Raw genomic sequence first — 21,345 nt, 5'->3', positions numbered from 1 at the left:
TTAAGGAAATGACTGCGGTCATCTCACGTGCAGGCAGGTCACACTTCTTCCTTTTCAGTCCAAAATGCTACTGCTCTAAAAAAACAATACCTGCATTTCTCTGAATCTGTTTCGTCTAATCTAATCAGATTTGAAGAATTGCCACTCCAATGACGAGGACCCCTTATCTGTTGTGGAGATCCCACCAGGCTATCTGTTCTTATGTTGCTCCATCTTGAGAGCTCTGCTGATTTGACCGTTACTTCTCAGGGGAGTCCTTCAGTGTGCCAATGGCTGGGGGAAGTGTGGAACAGAGCTGCCTTTCAACTTGAGTTTCAGCACGTCTCTCAAATAACAGTTCCTTCTGGGTCCAACCATCCATTCTCAATTTTCTCTCATGCAAATAACACCCACCTGAACCTGTCCATCTTGCGAGTCTTCTTCCAGTCTTGGCATCGATCTCTCTGCCTTCTGGATATCTCGGTGTGGATGAAAGACCCCCTTTAGATGAGCCTCTCAGACCGAAGCCCACCCTATTCAATCTCCCCATACAACAAAGCATTCATTTCGTAATGAACAGTGTCTGCTTTTGTCACCAGTGCGTGGCAAGAGGTTCCCATGTAGACTCTTCTGTGGCCCTATATCGGTGGGTTGGACTGTTGTCTGTCATGGAATCTTCCATGGAAATCTTGCCCCTGACACCACCCCTGAAAGTCCTCGTATGTATGTCAACCACAGTCCTTGTGTGCACATTCTTTTCAACTTCTGACTTTTTGAACTTCTGACTTTGCAATTCCTCTCCTGACAGCTGTCAGACACGTGAGACTGACAGGTTATTACAGCTCAACTAAATTATAAAACCAATGTTTTCTCCCAGAGCAGCTGTTTGATTTAGCTATACTCTACCCCTTCTATACATTTCTGTGGATAAATGTATATGCCAAATGCATAAACCCATATGAATTAAATATGTGTATATGGTGATGGAGTCAAAGAGATTTGGGGATTTTAGTCCTATAGATGTTAATTGAGCAATAACATGACATTAACAATTAACGAGCCGGTTAATAGATTATATTAATTTTGCATTTCAGTTTAGCTGAGGAAAAATATGAGGCATTAAGGGAAGCTGTAACACAAAACCACAAAACAAATAGACTCATACACACACACACACACACACACACACACACACACACACACACACACACACACACACACACACACACACACACACACACACACACACACACACACACACACACACACACACCAGGTCTCAAGCCACCCATAATAATCACTCAAGAGTCTGTGTACCCAGCAATTTTTAGCCACTTGAGTTGTGTGTTACAGTAGGTTGAGGGAACAATGAGTCCGGTCAGAGTCCTGTTTTAGATAACAAGGGAGGTGTTTAATATCGTATAGGCCATTACAGCATAGGGATACACACGTTTGGAGGTACCACGAGGGAAGACGTGACTGGCTGTAGAAATGGCATTTAGAAATAGACAGTAGCTACAAGTTTATATCCCTCCTTTTGGCTATGCTACTTCAATAAATGTGGTCATTTAAAAAAATAAGACAAAACAAGAACATTATGGTCCTCCCAACAACATAAAAGAAAACTATTTATATTGCTACATCATACACCATAAATATGTCCTCCCTATATATCTCCCTTTGAATTCTTAAACTATTTTTTATATAATCTCTTTGAACAGTATATGTTTGGTTTAAAAGATAAACAGCCTTGATCACCAAAAAATGCTGCAGAAGAATGTTCTGTTATGGCTTATGGCATGGGATCAGACGTCTTTTGTACAGTACACACTGATTGGACAGGATGGTACAGCGAGTTGTCTCAGTACACCCAGGACACGGGCACCCACTGCGGGTTGGAGCTAGCCGACTCGATGGCCTCCTCCACTGCCTTTACACTCTCATCCACGTCATTGTTCACCAGAACCAGGTCACAAAAGGGCTTGTAGGTGGCCAGGATTGAGTCAGACTCTCTTTGGATAGCTTTCACAGCGTCAGACTAGGGAATGCAAAGCAGAGAGATGGCAAGACAACACGGGTCAGAAGTCACATGCAAGTTTTGCAGTCATTTCGTAGACAATGTACAGTGCGGTTTTTTTTCTTCTCGTTTTTATGCAATGTGTTTTTATGACAGAAGAAACAAGAAATTGAGCATACCTGGTTTCCATTGGTTGGTGCAATGAACACAACAAGAGGGGCAAAGTCAGGAGTTCTCAGAAGTTTCAGTGTCTGTGTATCAGAGAAAATGCATTTCAATTTAGGATAACATGTCAGCTTTTGTTTACAAGCATTGACCAGGACCCTGACGTGCAGGTTATTATACGGTTACTTGCCAAAACGATTAGATGTCAATGGGAGCGGTCATTCATTTTTTTTATTAACGTAATGACGTGTAATAAAAGTCAGATAAAAACTACCTGAGGTTCCACATCGAGCAGCGCAGTTTTGCCTTGTTCATGAATCTTCTTGATGGTGTCCATTTTGGTGCCGTACATATTTCCCTGAAAGCTTCCATATTCAAGGAGCTCATTCTGTACGATACACTTGGTCATTGCATCACTCGAGATGAAGAAGTACTCCTTCCCATTCTCCTCATCCTTCTTCTGGGGTCGAGTTGTATCTGTTTATAAAAAAGATAGCAAACGTCAAATTTGCAGCCCAAAAACTTTATAAAATGACTAAACTCATTCGTTGCTCTCGTGCCATCATCATTATCTTTACTATGATATCATACCAGCATCATCATTATTTAAAAAAGAAAAAACAGCATAAACTTAATTCTATTTATTTATCTTGAATTGATACAGCAGGCAAACTGACCAACTCACTGCTGACATTTTTAGTGTAAATTTGCCACACCAAGCTCATTGAATTTATCAGGAAATGCATAATTTTCATTGTGCCTTCCTTGAAAGGTAACAGGCATAGAGGATATCCTTAGCAGCTGCCTGACTGGGGGTCAAGGGCATATAAGTGTATATAATGCCTTGCGCTTTCAAAAATGTCTTCTTCAACAGCTTATTCAACTGCTGTCATTGCGTTGCTTTTCATATTAATGAGACAATGAGAACTTACGCGGGGCTGGATAGGCAAACTTCTCTGGATATTTTAGCAGCAACGAACTTTTGATGTGACTCCGCCCTACACCCGGGGCACCTGTAGAACAGAACAAGCAGAAGGTTGTTGCCTGCAGTCATGATGATGGTTCTCCCTAGAAAACTGATTAAGAAAGAGAGATAAAGAAACAGGTCTTACCAATGAGGATAAGAGTCTTTCTGGTACATGCTGGGAGACGTACAACCTCCTCATAGGAGAAGACATCAAGCTGGTCAAAAACTGTTTCAAAACAGCAAAGTAAGACCAGTGTGACCAAAACACCACAAGCAGCATTGGCTAGAATAGCATGATGTGTCATCTTGCCGGCTTACCTGAGCTGTGCTTGGCCAAGTACTTGTCTTTGCATTTCTTCTTCTTACCAAAGGGGCTACAGCTTTGGGTGCTGTCTCCTGCTTTCTTGCTTTTGCTTGCAAGACGCCTGCAAAAAAAACACATAGTTTGTAACGCAATCTGATTAGCACACGGTGCCATTTTAACAGCAACTGATCCATTAGCCTCATTGACACTGTCTCACCGACCCTCTGTCTCGCTGATTTAAATTGGCAATACACAATTAAGGAAAATGAATGATGAAAAATGTAGGTGAATGATCCAATACTACATATCTGTGAGGGGCAAAAGTATGTGAACCTTTGCTTTGAGTGTCTAGTGTGACCCCCTTGTGCAGCAATAACTGAACAAACTAAACATTTCTGGCAACTGTTGATCAGTCGTGCACATCGGCTTGGAAGAATTTGAGCCCATTCCTTTATACAGAACAGTCTAAAGATGAGAACAGTGAAACTGCTTTTCATTAATAGAATGGTCATTAAGTAAGTATGTAGGTAAGTACCATTCTTGCAGCTCAGGGGAAGGGATGAGCCCTGCGAAGTCAGCAGCCGAGCTGTCCACCCTGCCTTGCCACCAGTTTGGGTCCTTCTTCTCTATAATCTGGATGATATCGCCAGTGCTGAACTTCAGTCCCGCCTCCTTGCATGGAATGAGGTCATCCTCAGCAGGGTTATAATCAAACTGAGCCCGCATGAACATCTGTGGAGGGAATAATCCAAGTTACTTATATTCCAAGTGGCACTAGGCCATAAGATCTAGCCCTAGTAGAAATGGTGGGACAATACAAGATTTAAAAAGAAAAGGAAAATGTGAACAAACTTTTTATGAAAGGCTATGATTATCTACCTAATGTATAAAATACCAGCCACACTGAAAGATTCATTTAAAAAAAAAATTGCTTCCTGTCACTGGTGAAGTAAAATACTGAAACATTAATGGGAATTTAAATTATTTCTTCAATTATTTATTTAATGAATGTCATTTTGTCCCTTGACATCCTTCAAAGGTTCAGATGAGGATGCCCATTTTTGCTAATATTTACACAGTGCCAATATCCGTGAAGGGTGCTGACTTGTCTCTTTTCATTATCTTACCTCACAGGGAAGAGAGCGGCTCTGCTGTTTTGGGATGACCTTAAGTTTGACAACTCCATTTGTGTCTTTCTGCAAAAACATAGCAATAACATCAAATCAGTCTTGGTTCATTTCAAATATGGCCATGAAAGTCTTTTCAAATGTTTCAAAAACAATCCATCTTTTTGTCATTCATATCAATTTTTAACTTACTTTGTTGCTGTTCAACAAATAATCCCTCTACCACACAGCACTTGTGAAACTGCCATATTGACCTTTCCAGAAAAGGTATTAGTAATAAAGATAAAGCATAACCATTAGGGTACAGTTGCAGAATTCTTCAAGATTAGCAGTTCATGGCCTAGCGCACAGAACTCCACCGAAATCAAAATGAAACTCTCATTGACCTTCAGACCTGTAACACTGTAGTAGTTTATCTTCTTATCTGTCAAATCACGTGTGTGTTGGACCATTACTTGAGGCATCATTTGGCAGAGTCAGACAACATTGGCACCAGGGCCGGAGTAAGAACACTAAAGGCCCAGGGGCCACACTTACTCAAAGGGGCCCCTAAAAAATATTTCAAGGCCATCAAGGCAAGGCAATTTGCAACCACGATGAAATGCTACAGCCTGACGACCCCACCCTTTGGTATAGCAGCATATTACTAATGACAACTCAGTTACACCAACTGTGAGCAACTAGATGAGGTGATGCTAATTATGTGTGAAAAACACAAAATAATCTTATATATTAAGAAAGCTGTGTAGGTATGATTAGTAAACTATTTGGCTCGAACAATTATTAGGAAAAATCAAGGCTAAATGTACAGAACAAACTACACACCTATCACATAATGAAAGCAAAATCCATGTTCTTGTTTACGATGACGCTCTTAATATGTTTAAGTCGCTGGTTTTAAAAATATCTGACTTTCTGCCGACTCCAAATAAACTCATACAGCAGAGTTCTGTCTGCCAACCTGATTTATTTTTGTGAATAACGAAATACTCCTTGACTGCTGCCATCTATCATTCCTCTCTTTCCTTTCAGAATTACCAAAGGCTTTGCTGACAGCTCAGTAAGTTCATTGGATAGTCAAACAGTAGGTATGATAGCTATTTTTTAAGCCAGTTGATTTCTAGTCTAAGATAATTCTCTGTTCTGACATGCAGTTTGGTTGCTACCTGAAATCGTAGAAATCAGATTTTTTTCCTTTTATTGTACTCGTACCTTGGTATGCTATTGGTACAGAGTACAGAGACATGGTATTTGGCGGATACCAGCACTCTGCTAACCCCGCCGTTCACTTGACACCACCTCAAGCACCAGTTAGCCCTGCTTGCCCCAAGGGTAATCGACGGGCCAAAAGCCCCTGGCCGCTAGCCCAGAGGAGGCACGATCAAGCCCGGGAAGTGACAGTGAAAACACAACTTGCCTTGGCACACACTAGCTCGCCCGGATTTGGCCCAATAAGAAAATCACGCCTATTCAAATTTTGATATGGAATTGTAGTGAATGAATGCTAACAGAACTGGCTTGAACTTGTTTCTGTTTGAATCTGCACGACTGCTTTGGGATCTTCTTCAATGGGGAATTGGATTGCTCATGTATGTTTTCAACATACTCCCACAGTCCCACTCATATTTAGACCAAATTCCCCTAATGGATGTCTTCATGCATAATATAGCTGTAGTCTGGCTCTGTGAGACCACAAGATGCATTTAGCACAAGTTTAAATAAAGAGGTATGCAAAACAAATGGAGTAAGCAATATTTAGGTTAGGTCTCATTTTTCTTCATTTTTGATCCGGTATTCTGATTTTGGAACCATGGTTTTAAACATGTCATAATGCACATGTGTGGCTATGAGAGAGGTCTTAAGATTCTGAAGTGAAACTAAACATATTTGTTGCATAATATTAGGCATTATCACTGAATATGTAGACAAACTGAGATCATAGCAGCTGTTAAGAACTTTAGTTTAAGAGATGAGACAGATGGCCTAAGACTGCACTCAAGATCCATCAACTGAACAGAGCCAGAGGGCATACCAGAATCTTCTGCAGCTGATCCACAGACTGGTTGTCTACGCTCTGTCCATTTATCTCAGCTATTTCATCACCTTCGTGTAGCGACCCTGTAGAAAAGTAAAACATAATCCTGAACTTTATCATTGTTAAAACAAGACATCATTGTAAATGTGTTAGTCTCAGATGAATATATTCATTTTCTGATTTAATAAGATGACAGATTATAGATAACTGATAAAATAACAAATAAAAGACATTCACTTGAGAAAGACTCCAGCATAACAACAATTTGAGTTATTTTCTCTTAGCAGTAAAATAGCTAGATAGTGATATCCTTACCTTGTCTGTGTATCATTCCACCATGTAATATTCTTGCGACTGTACATTTCTGCTTCGCATTTAACTTTAGAGTCACTCCCTAAGGGGACAATTTAAAACAAAATCATATGATTTCACTTCAAACCCAACATGCCAATGAGACATATCTATAGTTGATTTTGTGTGTTGTCCATACCATTGGCTCAGAGGGGTTCTTTTCAAAAGCCACTTCACGTGGGTTCATGTCTTTGCCATTGTGATGTGCAGCACTGCCATTAGAGCACACCGCCTGGCCTTTGTCCTCATGGGCCAGCATGGTAGCCTGCAAAACACCATATGAGGGTCATTACTGCTGACTCGCAAAATTACATGAAATATACACTTGCGTGCCACTAAAAATCCTCTTTGACACTAGACCAGTCTGCTTTCATCCTCACCAAAAAAGCAAGTCAGCGACTTGGTCAGTCACATGAACAGAGGAAGTAGTCACAGAAATGGGCTGAGAGCCAGCTGGTTTCCTCAAGTTAATAAACGAGAACAAGAACGCTGAAAAGTGTTAAGATAAGCTGAAACGCATTACTGAGCACTCATTTTAGTAGATAACATCACAGTTGGCAAAAAGGTTTTTTTCCACTACTGAGTCAGTAAATCTAATCTAAGATTTCCTGAGTCAGTAAGTAAGTTAGTAACACAAAGTTCCCTGACAAGGGACACGATGTAAACTTGTTCTAACTCATCCACACATTTATCTTGAAATGTCTTGCTTTTTAAACCCATGGGGAAAGAAAGAATTTCCCCATAGCAATACAATGGCTAAATACATGGCCCACCCTATAACTTGCCTCTTCTAGACTGCCGTTGTTGATGTGATTATTTAAGTGTTCATGAATGAATGTGTATAAATGCTTACAATGTGCTGATTGATTTATGGCTCATTTTATAACTAAAATACATAGTAAAAAGAATTTCCTTGGCTTTAAAGTGTCAGTGTTGGAGCTAGACTGCATGATAGAAAGTCATCCGGGCCCCTTTGACCAAGAAGTATCAAACCTTGTCATCTCATGACAAGTTCAATACAAAACAGTGCATTATTTCAAATAAACTCTAAAGTTTGCTACATATATAATGACATGCAGCTTCTAGGGGTTTGTCTCAACCTGGGACCCACATTGGTCATGTGTGTTGTCCCCAAACAGAGCACTTGCCTCCTTGTGATTTGTCCCCATAACTTTTTTTGTTTCTCGACAGGATCCACCCATTTGTTCCACTGCCTATTAGGGTTTTTGATTCCTTGGCAGCTCCGCTATCTCAGACGTTTCAGTTCATTTGCACTTCGTCCCTGGATGGGCACTAATAAGGACTTAAGGACTAAACTTTAAATTAAACATGTTTGGAATTCCCATGACTGTACCTACAGCACCAGATGATGGTGCCCACTTTCTACAAGAGAGTGCAGAGACAGCAGGAATCTCATGACTAAAGTGTGGAAACCATTAAAGGAACAATATATCATATTTTTACTGTAGTAAATCATAAAATGACCACGACATGTCATCAGAGATTAAGAAAACATGCTAAGTTGAAATACTCTTTCTCCTACAATAATGCTACAGCTAGTATGTTGTCCATGGAAATTTCCATTACGGAACGGAATGTTTTTTGTGTGTTTTGGCCTGTGTGATATTTCCCACCATTTCTACACCCCGGGTTGCCAGATATGAAACAAATTGGCTGGCAAACAGTGTGCTGCAGCCATGGAAGCAAGCAAACTGGATCAATGGAGATTCTACGTTAGACGTTAAGAGTCTACCCAACCTAAAAAGCCTTGGCATCCTTGTAAAAAAGCTCCATGACCGTGACATCGTAAAACGTGAGTAAATATTGGAAATGTCTCCAACTTTCGAATGTATTTCCAGCATTTACTCACGTTTTACGATGTCTCTGGTCATGGAGCTTTTTACAAGGATGCCAAGGCTTTTTTAGGTTGGGTATACTCTGACGTCTAACGTAGAATGTGATCAACAGTGTAGGCCTCGTCATCGCCTGCCATTGTCATAATGACACGTTGCGCTCGTCTTACGCTCATCCCTGTAGGTTTAGTGTCCTCAACCTGGCAAACTGCATCAGCTTCCAGTCTGGGGAGGAGGGGCCAGGGGGAGACAACTCTCTCCAATATTTTGAATTTGGACTGCAGTACCCCTTTTAAACGCTGTCAGTGTTCATTTATCTAGACTAACCCCCAAAGCAACATTTGATGTAGCCTTAATCAGTATCAGCTAAGAGTTTTGCCATCATGGAAAGGTTTTCATGAATAGACTTGAAAGCATCTGTCTTTGCACCATTTCTAAAGCATATTCACAGAAGGAAGACAAAACTAGGTCTTTTACTGTGGGCTGTAACTCTTTTTGAAAACTGCCATGGCTGTCTCATGTCGTGTAAAAGGCAGTGAAAAGGGCAGCTAGCTTATTAGGGCAGCTAGATTGCCACTGCCCGAAGAAATTAATTTTGGGACTGGGCAAGTTGGAGAAACAAATGCTTTAGATGTAAGATGCTTCATTAACACTGTCTTTACGATCCAATAACTTTGTGAGAACAGATGTCTCAGGGACACACCTGAGCTTTGCTATCAGTGCCAGTGCAGTAAACCACCCAGATAGCGAAAGGCCAGTGGGCCACTGCTGCTCGACTGGGGGTAGTGCTGGCTGACCGCTGGCCTTTTATCACATCGATTTTACTGGTGAGGGACAGACAAATGGCCCACCGTTTTGCCACAGAAATGTATATTCATTTATACTCATTACTTCTACACTTCTTTATTTATCAATTTATTCATTTATACTCCGTTCATTTTTCACCTTGACAGCTTTCTAGTATCATGAACTACTTCTGTTTAGTGGTGGATATTTTAAATAGACTGTGCCAGGGATATGATTTAGAAATTCCAGGAATTGCCAACATTTTATGTTATTTTCTTAATATCCACGGCCAATTAAACTACCGGTGGATCTACCTACAGCCCACGTGCTTGCTATCTGGGCAGGACTGATCCAAAGAGCCACAGCACTCTGACAAGGGAAGGACTCCAAAGTGGCAAAATCTTAGATTCATTTGGTTTTCTATCTGCTTTACTGAATTATTTCAGAATTATACTGGTGAACTGATTTGAATTGTGTTAGGCCTACCCGATAATTGTTGTCTATGAGTGAGTGAACGAGTGTGTGTGTGTGTGTGTGTGTGTGTGTGTGTTTCTGTGTGTAGGACCCTTAGGACTACATCATTCATGTATTCAGAAATAAGAAATGTAATTCCACTATGATGCAAAAGCACTCAATCAAAGGCAGGGTCTACATCAACACTATAGGCTACAGATGTTGTTCAGTGAAAAGTGAAACAACCATCTCCATAAAGCTAAGTCTTGTCAAAATTGCTCAGACTTGGCTTGCTACATTTTGGAGGGACTCTAGACTCTATCTTTATGGATACATACAGGATGTTGACAGGTAGCGACCCGCACGCAAAGGCTATTGATCTGTGTCCAAGTGAGAGATACTTAGCCATGGCTAGGCTACTCATAAAATAGGCTATGTTTTTACCGGCAGGATCCGACGAGAACACTATGTGATGCCCGCAACGGCAAATGCAAAATGGCTTGGTTCTAAAAGGTCTGTTCTGAGCTGTTTTCCTTGAGGCTAATGTTAATGAGCATTGTTTTGAAATAGTTTTGCACCTCAACGGATTTGACGGTAGCCTGTATAAGGAAACAGGATAACAACTCTTAGCTACTGCCCCATAAATACATACAATTAGCGCTCATGTTAGGCTACGTTATATCTCGTGCTTCACTGCTCTACAGAAGGCAGATCTATCCAGGCAATACCAGCGGTGGCCAGAGCATAGCCTCTCGGATTTCAAAACAGAAGTAGCGGAAGTATTCAATGTTATGCTATATCAGATTTGCAGCTGTCCTTCGTAAACAATGCACAAATAATCGACATCCAAATGCACAGGAAAATGTATTACACACAGGAATACTCACACAAGACATATCTGATAAACACCTTACCTTATCTGTCCGTGGTTTATTATGAAGCAGTTGTTCTAGATACAGATCAGACAGAGCTGTTCGAACGCTGTGTACTTGCTCGAATATGACAGCTGGTTCATTTTTGTTGGACTTTAATGTCATCTTCAACGCTTAGAGAGGGAGGGGGCACAGAACCCAAGACGCCCTTGCTCAAAGTCCGAAGGACACTGGAACAGTGTTGTCTGGTTGGTGCAAAGGAGCGATAAAAGGCAGCGATAAAAGGGTTCCTTCACCGGTTAAAGTGCGAGATCTATCTGACGCACAAGGTTCCTAGTGGTAACGTTAGTCATGAGCTGACAAAGCAAATAACCTTCCGTTGGAGGCGGGGAGAGTCTTCAACGCGTAGCCTATACTCAGTACTCCGTGTTTGAGCAATTCATCGAAGACAACAAACAAGAATACAGGCAATCAAATATCCCAACGCCTGCCGTGTTAACTGCAGGATATAGGCTATAGATTGCAAGGAGCTATCTGAAATTTCATTGGCACTAAATTCAAAATAATGGGTAAACGCTGGCTCATGCCAATGTTGATCCATAAAATATTTTCTTGACAATGCAGCACAAAATAAGTTCTTCAGCTAAATAAACTTGCCAACATCAAAATGACAGCCACACTGTTACTCATTCAAAAGACCTTAATATGGCTGTCAAATATTGTGGGAACGAGTGGATATTAACAAATAATCCTTGTCGAGAGCTTAATTAATAGGCTACAAGAATATAGTTCTCTTTTTCAGCGTCCTCTAGTGGTTGCCGCTCCTGCAAGTCAACAGAGATGTTCGCCTATGTAAAATCTTTGGAGATGTTTTGATGTTGTCAAAAAACGCCCCCTTCGTGTTGCCGATGTGCCATTGGTCGCTCAGGGCGATGTGACAAGTGAAAACCAGATCTGTTATGAAAACGTCTTCAAAACACTCCATACACACTTGTTGACAAGTGTTGCTGGGGAACACAAAATCCTTAGCGTGCCTTTAATGTCACGTAACGTGGTAGCATATATTGTAACCAACCACTGAATCTGTGTAGGTCTGCAAGTGTACTGAATTCTTCATTTGAAATTCACCTAAAATTCACCTCTGTTTCTATGCACTATTTGGCAACCATGTTTCCAGTTGTAAGCAGACTAGTTTAAAACATGGCCTCTATCTAGATTTGATCTTGTGGGGTGTCACAACATAAATGTCAAGCTATTGTTCTTAACTTATTATAATAACTACATACACATACAATAACAACAATCGTGAGCATGACAGTTTCACAAAGGGGTAATCCAGTATCACCATCTGTCTTGCACCTATCATTTTAGCAGAGAGAAGGTGAAACAAAGAACAGATGGGTTTCATTATGGGGTGATAAAAAGTAATTGTTATAAATCATGTGTAACAGAGGTGAGTTCCAACTATTAAAATTTCTGAGATATAGCAATAGATAGATTCCCCGATTACTCATTGATTGGTTGCTCTGAACCATTTACTGCACAAAGGATATACCGGTGGAGGTGGTGACTACAGGATGTCTTTCATATTTGTAGATTATATGTACGATTTTATGTCTTTGGCTATAGAGATACAAAGAGATGCTTTGACAGTATAGAGTTACTATACTACATATTCACTAAAATTCATCACAATGTATATTGCTCTTTTTACAGTTGTTGTCACAGTATGTACAGTTCTGAATCTTTTACCCAAGTTGACTCCATCACTGCAAACGCTAAGAGAAGACTGGTGTAGGTGTGTTCACTTTACACAAACACATTAATAAGTAACTTTCATGCAACCAGGAAATGGCAGTGTTATCGATCATCCAGTCTTTAGACTACCACATGAAAAGTTAGCACCTTTCCTAATTTGGGGTATAGTGTGGAAATAAACAAAGAAAAGGTGTCATTAACAGTGTCTTTAAGTGAGACACTAATCACACACTTGCTCTCATAAACTTTTAAGACTAGTAGCCTGCATGATATGTAGGCAAAAGGGCATGAATTCCGAAGTTTGTTTTTGAAGAGAGCAAGGAGCCTTATTTGCATATATGATGTCAGACAAGGTCTCAGTTGCTTGAAGCCAGCCTGTAGGCTACACAGTGAACATGTGAGTTTGACAGACGGACATTATGCTTCTGACCAAAACAACTGAATACACAGACACAGAAATTATTCTTTTTCCTTTTAATTTGGCTGGATTCTGTTTTATTCAGAAAAGTTATTCTCTGCAAGTCATAAGGGCTGTCCACACTGTCACAATAATTATAATGGAAACTGTAACTATAACAATATGAGCGCCACACTGACCAACTATAGGGATAACCTCTCATGTTATAATGTGGTGCCTTGAAAATGGGATGGATTCTGATTGTCTCTCAGTTTGGTATCGTTTACACAATTGCTCCGAAAGTGATACCCAATGATATTGTTCTTCATGTCGTTACTGTTATAGTGTGTAGTGTGGACGTTGCCATTGTTATATAATACTATATTCAAAACTATAGTATTTACAGTTATTGTTATAGTTATCGTTGCGGTGCTGATGGACCTTTATTGTCAACTTATACAAAAAGTAATTTTACTATAGCTGATAGGATCTTATCAAATGTTTTCCAGAATTGTACAATGTTTGTGTGTACTGGAAGTGCTAAGAACAGAGTGCAGAGTAGCCTAAAAGTTCCTTTTCTGACATGATAGCTATCTAAAATGAATACATGTCAATTCTCTTGAAACTTCCATTAATCCTCTGGAGTCAGCTATTCCACCAGCTATCAACACAGCAAACTCCTGATTCTCACCCAATCTCATAGCAGCTGTTACACACATGATTAATACATCACAACAGGCTAGTATTGGAATTCACATGATCATTTTATTTTATTTCTACACAGGAAAAGATGATACATTCCTTGTGCTATTGGTTGGGGACTTCCCACATCGGCCAATCCTCTCACTGTCACATGCAATCCCCCAGCCGGCAATCTAAACAATACACAGCCCAACCATAGATGCAACAACAATGTACAGCTGGCTGGAGACTGCAGCAACACGTGCCACATTTTGCACCCGGCCCTCCTTCACTGTACAGCATGATCTGTCTGTAGCCCAAAAGTGCTAAACACAACAACATGACTTCCCAACCATAGAACCTGAGCAGGAAGATACAACAACAACAACAACAACAACAACAACAACAACAACGACAACAAAGCTGCCTTCGTGAGGATTTCACTGGGCTAACCCTAGTTTTAGTTCAGGTTAATTCACGACCTCAAGTAATCAGCAAGCACCTCAGCCACAACCACTGGCTCGCTTTTTCAGCACCCTCAGACAATTCATTTAGAGCTCCTTTGAGATGTTGTGGTTGATTTGGTTACAAAGCCTTTGACACCTATCTCCACTGGTCTTGTGTGTGCTTGCCAACCTCGTTGCTTTGCTTCCACCGCATACTTAAACTTCCTCAATCACTATCACTAATCTTAAAGCAAACAATGTGCTCACACTCCTGAATACAACACCATATCTGGTGTCATAGCAGTCACAATAATGCATTTTGGAACTTTGTTGGACATTTTTGAAAATGGTCTACCTACCAGCTAGCAATCTTGAATACCGCACTTTGCCCGATTTGCCAGTCCTGTTTGTACATGTCTGGTGTACATTTTCTGCCCACATTGCACAAAATAAATTCTATTGTCCGTGTCATTAACTGGCTCGTTTATTCTCAAACAGACACCGAAATGATTTTAAAACCTGATTATGTCTCCACGTGTAGCGACCCTGGGTCAGGCTAGTTTTACATCCAGACAAAATATGTTTTAATAAGCCAACACCCAAACACAACTTGCAGCTTTTGTGGAGTTGGGAGGACATCATAAGTGGCTCAAACAATGACTTTATTGTGGTTAGTGTCCATAGCCCAAAGTTCTCTCCAGCTGATCTTCCTCGTCTCACCACCATCATACCAGTTCATCCATTGCCCTTGCTTTGCTTGAGAAGCTGCTGCTCGTCCTTTTTGCTCGCGAACAAAGCTAGTTACCCTCTGCCTCCTCTCCAGCAACGTACCCCATGCTTTCCAACTGTCACCTAGCCCAAACCCTTCTGTTCCACTCTGTACCTGCCCAGTGATATCCCTATGCTGTAATGTGCCTTTTGCACGTTAAACCGCTGCTCATGGATTCCTCTTCCTCCCTGTCTTTACCGTTTGATCCTCAGACTGTGAGTCATCTCCATGCTGGTCTTAGCACATCTGAACTACTCCACCAAGATGGTCATTGGTAACCCCAATAATCCCTATCCATACAAACTTTCTGTACGAAGAGAACATGGCACCTTAAGCCATTTCCTAATTGCCTTATTCATGACTTTCTCAAATTTCTCCACCTCTGAAATAGCAACTTCATTCACAGTCAATAGCCTACTTACGCCATGTCATAACCAGTTCAAAAATGGACATACTAACTACAATGCAGAACATTAACCACAGAAAATGATAGAGGGAAGTATTGAATAATAATAATAAAAAAATCAGTTTCACACTAACGTCTGTCATAAAAAAGACATTTAATATCTGTATTACCCTTCACTACTTTAATGTAAGAAAACAAAGACAATTATTTATTCCTTTAATTGTCTAGAAAGAACTATAAGAGGCAATATTCACCCATAATGAATACAGCATTGCCACTGCACAGAAACAGTCATTCAATGGAAAGACTTTGCATGACTTGATGTTCCTTGTACTTATATTTTACTGGTACATTTTTCTGTCCATACAGAAAAGAAATAATACAAACTTTCAGACATGCTGTACTTCTCAATTCTGAATTACATTCTTTATTGAAATTTTATTTTAGTTACATAAACATCCCACAGAACACAGTAAAAAAACATTCAATTTGATGACAAATAAAGTAGGTGTTTGTAGTACTGAGGGTATATTCCTACACAGCTGGGTGCTCGTCCTCTTCCCCTTTTGCTTCCTGTGATGCCAGGTGTGTGCTTGCTTTCATAGGCCTGAAATTGCAATCGAAAGACAAATTTAACTGCCAATCCAAAGGAAACTATATCAGATAAGAATTATTTTCCTAAAAAAGAGAATATGTATTTATTCTTAATTGTGTAAAACAGGTCAGATAGCAGCTGACACTGAGATGAATCTGGTCCAGATCTGCACTACGACTAACTTAACTAAAAAAAGAGTATTTCAATCATACCAGCTTAACTAAAAGAGCATTTAAATCATACCAGCTTAACTAAAAGAGCATTTAAAATCATACCGGGTTAACTAAAAGAGCATTTACAATCCTACCAACTTAACTAAAAAAGAGCATTTAAAATCATAGCGTCTCAGTCACTTCACAGTAGAGTTTTTGGGGAAACACAGGGGTTGTCATATCAGAGAAGGACTGGATCAGTTCCAAAGTCAGTTGCTATATGGCTATGCAAATGTTTTTGGAGTAAAGAGGCTAGCTTGACAATATAGGGATTCGCCTGCAGCGTAGCGTTACACTATGAAAGGGTCACTTTTCTCTTCAGAATAAATGGCAAGCATGTCAAGGATGTTTTAGAACTCACTGCATCTCGCTGGCGGTTTTAGTCTTGGTCACTTTCATTTTTTGCTTCTTCATTTGGTGGGTGAGGAACCAGACCAAGAGGACGATGACACCACAGCATAACAGTGCTCCGATGATGGCCCCAGCGATGACTCCCCCGTGAACTTCTGTTAACATGAGGAATTTGGGAGGAATTACTTTCCAAATGTTACATTTTTGAAGTAAACTTAACTATATGCTTCATGCAATTTAAATTACATACAAAAACTAATACAAGAGTAGTCCAGGTTAATATTGCAAGCTTTTTGGTAAATGACAAATGTATATGAAATACAATCCAGTATTTAGTTATACAGTGGCCATGGAAAAATAATTTTTTTGAAGATATATCTTCACATATTATTTGTGTTTTGGCTGTGTGTATATATATCGGTTAGATGTGCCATTTTAAATATGGCCACACATTTGCTTTTGTCAGACATATGGTTTTCTGTGCTCATTTACCTTCACTCAGGTCGATCATGCAGGTAGATGAACCGACACCATTAGATGCCACACACTGGTACTCTCCAAACTGAACCTCGGTGATGTTCTGGATAACCATGGTCCCTGTCTTAATATCTGTTGAATAGATTATAGAAGAAGATACTGTTTCAAGCAATGATCTACAAAATTTGAGTTATCGTAATTGTCAAGTATTCTAGGATCATTAACAAATGCTAGCTTCATGCAGTAGACTGACAGAATAGAATAGACTTATAAAATAATATGATGTTATATCTATTATCATATTTAACAAACAGAGAGGCAGAGTATGGTGACCTTGAACACCAAGAGTTTTGCCATGCTCCAGATGTTTCCAGGTGTAGGTAGGAGCTGGATTTCCCTTTACACTATGGCAGGTGAGCGTGACGCGATGACCAGCTTCTACATCTCCATGCTGGCCACAGTAAGGATCTGAAGGCTTCACTGGATAGTTATGTTAGAAAAAAAGAAAACATTCAAACATTCAAAGACATTCATCATCTATCTAGACCCTGTTTCACATAGAGAGTTCCTCAGTTCACTGGATTACTGTGACATTTTAGGATGAGAGAAAAGTTTTTCTGTTCCAAGAATGTTGACAGTTTAGATTGACCTTGTATCACAGCAACAGTTCCCCAACGGTGAATATACATGCAAGCTAAGCAATGTTATGTCTTCTACTCATTTTCTATGGAGACATGCAGGAATGGTAGAGGAGAGCAAATCACAAGTCACAGCTGATTGTCTCTGTTGTTATCATTGAAGGTCGGTCTATCGTGTCCGGTCACCAGTTTTATAGCTGGACAAGCAAGGGGAGCTCGATGGAGCATGTACGAGATTGTGGTAGTACCTGGTGGGTTTCATATTTACTAGACAAACAGCCTGCTTGTGTCGCTGTTCAGCAGATTGGTTTACTTCGCTAAGTTGTGTCAGGCCATCCAGCACACCAGATAGATAATTAGTTTAGTCATTAGTATTTTAAAATGAATTACTTTTGCACTCTAGTGACTCTGACAAATACCCCTGAGTTTTGGAAACTGTGTATTAGATTAACCTACCTATGACTGATTTTAAGTACTACCTTGTTTACCAGCTAAATACATGTGGGCAGTAGTGGAGCATGAACAAGGAGGGAGGGGGGGCCATGATGTTTGCTTGCCATTGTGATCTTAGTCCTCCAGTTGCAGAGGAAGAATGGCAGGTGGATGACAGCAGGTTGTGTAAAGGTCACCTGGCCTGAAGTTGAACCTGACTTGGTCTTTTATCATGGCTATCAGGGTGTGTCTGATGATTTGAATCATATCAGAGCTGGTGGCAGCAGTACTGGAGAAAGAACACTTCCTGGGAGGTGTGGCGGGCAAGACATTTTTTTCACACAGAAATTAAGAGGGAAAATCAGTTGCCAGGGAGAGAAGTCCTAATCAGCATAGAACTCAAAGATTTTCAGTATATTTGGAACATAGCAATATGATTTGACATATTAATGCAGGACTGAAGGATGGCAGAGATACGCACAGCACCCTTGGGCATTGCTAATGGTTTTGGCCCCGTGATCTGTTGTGAAAGGTAATTACTTACAGTCCCTGATAGTGTAACTAAGGCTTATTAAAGCACATTTTTGATGATAATGAGTTCACAGAAGTGGTTACACCTCATGAGGGCAGTATTTGGAGATGAGGAATGTGTCCTGTTTGGACATTAGCTGTCACTATAGCGATGGAGATGACGAAGGTGGCTTATTGGTGGTCTACAGTTACAGGAAAGTACCTGCCTTCCACACAACAGCTTAGTTACCATTGGCCCATGTGCCCACACACGTAGATCACAAACATGTCAGCCTGCATGTATCAAAAAGCAGCAAACTAACAATATTTGCCCACGATGTTGACAGTTGGCTGTATTATAGCAGCACAATGTAATTTGCTAAAATGTTTAACACAAATTGTGTAAAGTAACAAGCAGTCATCTTTCAAGCAAATCTTTTTTTGATTTACCCAGAACATTGACGAGGACGGTCCTCTCATTTGTCCCCTCAATGTCAGGAATATTATCCACTTCACAGGTGTACATCCCTATGTCGCCGTGCTGCATGTTGGCTATGGATATTGAAGCATTCTTTGTATCTGCTGGGTTAGAGAGCATCTTCACCCTCTCTTTGAACTTTGAACCAATGACAGTTGTCCCACCTTGATAGTAGAAAACCTGAAGAATTAGATAAAGATATGAATTACAATATGATACAGTTAATATTATACAAAATAACTGGTCAGTATTATTCTGTTAATATTACACAGACCAACATAACAGGTCTCTACTTTTATATATGTATTATATTCAGGAATAAGCAACTTAATAAGGAATTTAATAAGCAACTGTAATAATTAATAACAAGTATTTAACCATTTACGTATATCTGTTCTTTAAAACCCCTTTTTTCTTAATATGGAATTTGAGCACGTTTCTTGATGACGCAATCACACTGAGATGTAGGACAATAGTAGGCTAGAATCGCTTAAAATAAACTCGGGTTCTGACCATGGAGAGCATACCCAGTGTGAAAAACAACTACTCCAGTTGGATATAGCATTTGTCACTGTGCATTTAGGTGACATTGGCTATGACTCACACTTACTATCCATTTTATTTCAAAACAGGATGCCAGGCCTATGTAACTAATGGCCAAGCAACGCATTCACAGTATCATCCCATACTGTCTACAATAGTATACAATGTACAATATATACAATGTATACAATAGTATTAGTTAAGCTTTTGTAATGGAGGTAGTAAGGGAGGTGCGTTAGTGATAAATAATAAAAGTTGATGATAAGAAAACATTACAATTGATGAGGTTGATGATTTTTTATTTATATATAGGGCATGTATAAATATAATCTATAAAATGCTGTTATGTTGCTATACTTCTGTCAGTAAACAGATTATTAAATTGTTGCTTATTTCCTTGTTGAGGGGACTTTTTGCGGAGATGACTCACTGCTCTCACAATGTTCCTAGGTGGCCCCAGTATTATGTAGAGCAAAATACATTTTCCCCACATGTAAAAGATTAAGCTTCACATTAGGCTGTAGATCTGTGTAACTGACCTGTTCAGGGTGACCAACTCCATTTTTTTCAACGAAGGTCCACTGGACAACAAGGTTTGTAGTTGGGGATGTGGTAGTAAATGTACAAGCAAGAAACACAGTCCCTCCGTCTGTAACATTGACTGATCGCGCTGGAATGCTCACAGTAATTGAATGAACAAAGCCTGAGAAGGGAAATGAATACATGAGTTGAGATCCCTTTTTACTAGACGAGTGAATGTATAGATTTAGATTGGACACATGTACACATATATGTTTCATAAATGATACGCTTTACTTGAACTCTCTTTAATCCGAACTGGTAGCACAACTTAAGTACACATTTGATGTAACTATTCAGCCATACAAAATAAAAACATTAAAACTCAATAGACACTACTGAAATTCTTTACACGATTTAATGACACTGATTGCACTCAGTATTAGCATTACTGTATTTACAAAGCAAAATAATGTATTCTTATGTGATCACAGTGCTTGCATGGAAAAGTGTTGTTTTGAAATATTGTCAGATACAGAACTCTAGGGTTCCCTCAGGAAAATTCACATGTAATTTTACATTGGTTTCTTTGAAGATGACTTTCAATCCACACAAAGAGAAGCCTGACTGTGTGTGTCCATCTGTTAGATGTTTCGTAATTATAATGTTTCCGTACTCACCTAATATGTTGCACAGGAGAATGAGTTTAGCCAAGTCTGGCATGTTCATAAAATATGTAATGATATAACCAATATAACCAATTGATTGTCCCCTCGCTACCAGAGTTTCAGCACACCTGACGCCTAGGTTTCAATACTCAGACCTTTTTTGTAATCTGTTGCTTATCACTAATGGACCTGAGGGAAAACACCCACTGAGAACACATCATGCCATTATTACAAGGCAGTAACTGGTACAGCTTGGAGTTTCTATTTGCACGGATTTGTTTGCTTAATATGAAGGTGTGAGTTCATAACCGTTGCTGTTCAAAATGTAGCTCTGTTTCTGTTTGAATGAAAACACCGAAAGTAAGGAACAACCAAGGAGAGAACAAGTTGACTGACTGAAACATAAATGTTCATGTTCAATCAGAACATTACATTATTAGAAATAATAAACTGGCAGGTATAAGATAGTAAACAAACTAACATGAGTTTGCTTGTTACAATAGGTTCTCTTCATTTCATGATGCATGAGACTGAGGCCCACTAGATGTTAATGTTG

At 39.8% G+C, this 21,345-nt stretch overlaps 2 protein-coding genes across 2 annotated transcripts; both read right to left on the bottom strand.

The window, feature by feature from the left end:
• Positions 1 to 1,368: 1,368 nt before the first annotated feature.
• Positions 1,369 to 11,737, bottom strand: mpp1 (membrane palmitoylated protein 1). The gene is made up of 12 exons (XM_012815531.3): positions 10,952 to 11,737; positions 7,085 to 7,210; positions 6,910 to 6,988; positions 6,592 to 6,677; positions 4,560 to 4,628; positions 3,968 to 4,164; positions 3,447 to 3,553; positions 3,274 to 3,354; positions 3,094 to 3,174; positions 2,436 to 2,638; positions 2,176 to 2,247; positions 1,369 to 2,017 (listed from the first exon to the last, which is right to left on the bottom strand). The coding sequence occupies exons 1-12, from the start codon at positions 11,072 to 11,074 to the stop codon at positions 1,841 to 1,843; spliced, it is 1,401 nt and encodes a 466-aa protein (XP_012670985.1). The 5' UTR covers positions 11,075 to 11,737; the 3' UTR covers positions 1,369 to 1,840.
• Positions 11,738 to 15,569: 3,832 nt separating this feature from the next.
• LOC105889614 (V-set and immunoglobulin domain-containing protein 1) lies at positions 15,570 to 20,543 on the bottom strand. Its single transcript, XM_031586227.1, has 6 exons — positions 20,142 to 20,543; positions 19,032 to 19,239; positions 17,335 to 17,481; positions 17,017 to 17,133; positions 16,535 to 16,679; positions 15,570 to 15,973 (listed from the first exon to the last, which is right to left on the bottom strand). The coding sequence occupies exons 1-6, from the start codon at positions 20,400 to 20,402 to the stop codon at positions 15,901 to 15,903; spliced, it is 951 nt and encodes a 316-aa protein (XP_031442087.1). The 5' UTR covers positions 20,403 to 20,543; the 3' UTR covers positions 15,570 to 15,900.
• Positions 20,544 to 21,345: the final 802 nt, after the last annotated feature.

This window comes from Clupea harengus, chromosome 19 (assembly GCF_900700415.2).
Source record: "Clupea harengus chromosome 19, Ch_v2.0.2, whole genome shotgun sequence".
Classification (NCBI taxonomy): domain Eukaryota; kingdom Metazoa; phylum Chordata; class Actinopteri; order Clupeiformes; family Clupeidae; genus Clupea; species Clupea harengus.
This window is presented reverse-complemented; position numbering and strand designations above follow the sequence as displayed.

Excerpts from the sequence above, each read along its gene's own strand:
- mpp1 (XM_012815531.3), bottom strand. The coding sequence starts at position 11,074 with ATGACATTAAAGTCCAACAAAAATGAACCAGCTGTCATATTCGAGCAA. Across the intron at positions 6,989-7,084 it reads AGAACCCCTCTGAGCCAATG|GGAGTGACTCTAAAGTTAAA; the intron begins GTATGGACAACA and ends TTGTCCCCTTAG. Across the intron at positions 3,175-3,273 it reads AAAGACTCTTATCCTCATTG|GTGCCCCGGGTGTAGGGCGG; the intron begins GTAAGACCTGTT and ends TCTGTTCTACAG.
- LOC105889614 (XM_031586227.1), bottom strand. The coding sequence starts at position 20,402 with ATGAAACATATATGTGTACATGTGTCCAATCTAAATCTATACATTCAC. Across the intron at positions 17,482-19,031 it reads CGTCCTCGTCAATGTTCTGG|TGAAGCCTTCAGATCCTTAC; the intron begins GTAAATCAAAAA and ends ATAACTATCCAG. Across the intron at positions 17,134-17,334 it reads CAAAACTCTTGGTGTTCAAG|ATATTAAGACAGGGACCATG; the intron begins GTCACCATACTC and ends TCTATTCAACAG.